Source organism: Austrofundulus limnaeus, unplaced genomic scaffold (assembly GCF_001266775.1).
Source record: "Austrofundulus limnaeus strain Quisiro unplaced genomic scaffold, Austrofundulus_limnaeus-1.0 Scaffold1884, whole genome shotgun sequence".
In the NCBI taxonomy this organism is placed as follows: domain Eukaryota; kingdom Metazoa; phylum Chordata; class Actinopteri; order Cyprinodontiformes; family Rivulidae; genus Austrofundulus; species Austrofundulus limnaeus.
In genome coordinates, this window is record NW_013954286.1 from 8,167 (window position 1) to 10,060 (window position 1,894).

Genomic DNA, 1,894 nt, shown 5'->3' on the forward strand with positions numbered 1-1,894 from the left:
TCCTTTAAGTAATCCAAGGCTTTCAGTTGAAAAAATGTTGCTCCCTCGGCGTTGTTTAGAAAAGAAACTGTGTTTTTTTAACATAAAGTCACCTAATATTATGACACAAAACAAAGCAAAAGCTTTGGTATTTTGGTTGTTTGTTACTGCATTATCAAGGTCTGGATCCTTGTACAAACCAAGGTGCTGAAGTCTCTTTATCTATTGGTTGTTTTATTTCAGCAGTAATTGCAGTGATTCTTTAGAGCAGCAACCCAAGGCACTGATTGATGTCAGAAATTACATCGAGGAAGGAAGCAAATCTGCCCCGCCTGCTGCATCCATCCACCCAGCAAAACATTTTCTAACTTGTTGTTGGCTGTTTAGGCTGAGCCCAGGGACGTATCAGTCATAATCACAGTGCCTGTTGATTGAGTGCAGGTGTCATTCGAGTAATGATGAGTGAAAGCATGTACAGAGCTAAAAAGATTTATTTCCTGCATGAATTTCCTTGACATAATCAATGTAAAATATAGGTTTTCTTCCTCATAAGCAAATAGTAAGAAAGTGTAGAAAAGAGCACAATTTAAAATGTAATTTTGGAAAATGCAGAGAAAAAAATGCATTAATCTGTACATCTGTATCCATATTGCTGCAGAGTTGGAAGAAAAGAAAATCTGAACATTAATTGATTTATTATAGTATTCTGTGCAGGACGTAAACACTACGTACTCCTCCAAGGTGCACACTGTTGCTACAACAAACTCAATTTTCTGTCCAGACACCTGGAGGTCGGAAGACTTAAAGCGTGCATTATGAAGATATCATTATTGCTACTGAGTAATGCAAAGACCAGGTACACAACTCCCTTTCAGCATACAAAAAAATCTCATTCTATGAATAAGAAAACAGCTTCCAGCCTTCCTCCACCTCCCTCTCTGGTGCAGAAAACAAACCCAAGTCTTTAGTTTTGACTGCAACTGCCAGTTGTAGGAATATTGCAGTCCAAATATGACTTGTTATTGCCTAAATTATGTGGTGACAGCAGGTGATTGCTGATACGGATACAGTTATTGTTCACGATGGCTTCTGAATTTTGTTCAAAATGCCTCACTAGACCAGCTGTGTCATCTGTAAATTTGACAGCAGGGACATCATTTCCTTCCTTTTTTAATGGTTTCAAATCTGCCATATTCTCCTTTCTTGTCTTTAGCTGATATGTTTATATGTTCATGTCTGCTTATTTTTTTAAATCATTTAAACAAATTCATGCAAAATGTGTTTTTAGGTTACAATAAAACCTAACTGAAATTAGATGAAAAGGTCTGGTGAATGTTGTTTTTTATATCCTTCATTAAGAACTAAGTAGCCTATTTCTTGAGTAGAAAAACCTTCATATAATTCATTTGGCAGCCTACGTGTTCAGTTTGGCTACAGTGTACCTTCAATAGATAGATTATCAAAGTGATCCATTCTTCTTCTCAGTGCAATAAATATAACAAATATAATCTGTATCCAAAATATAAATGTGGGTAACTTAAAGTAGATTTGGACAAAACCCTTTCCTCTTTTCTTTCTTTCTTACTTTTTTTTACACACAACTCCACATTTTCCACAAAATTCCAACAAAAGGCAAAAACTGCATTTGACAGACGTTCTTTTAAGGGAGTTTTGGTCACAGCAGTCTTTAAAGTGTTAGCGTCGTGCTGAAAGGCTGTCCATTTGAATATGGTCCCTTTGGAGTCCTGGGTTGTTGTAGGCTGCTCCACCGAAGTTCAAGTCCAAAGGCTCACAGTTGTCTAATCTGAGAACTGAAAATGAGAAAGTCACAGTTAAATTAATGCTACAAGCTTATTGTGGGCATGTCTTTGCAAAAATAAAAAAATAAAAATAAAAAACATAATATATATATACA

At 36.0% G+C, this 1,894-nt stretch overlaps 1 protein-coding gene across 1 annotated transcript in view; it reads right to left on the reverse strand.

Annotated features, from left to right (window-relative positions):
* Positions 1-452: 452 nt before the first annotated feature.
* LOC106536581 (mucin-15) overlaps positions 453-1,894 on the reverse strand; it is a 22,802-nt gene continuing 21,360 nt past the window's right edge. The window contains exon 4 of the mRNA XM_014033885.1: positions 453-1,790. Within this exon, the coding sequence (XP_013889339.1) occupies positions 1,675-1,790 (116 nt within the window). The 3' untranslated portion in view covers positions 453-1,674. The remainder of the gene's footprint in view (positions 1,791-1,894) is intronic.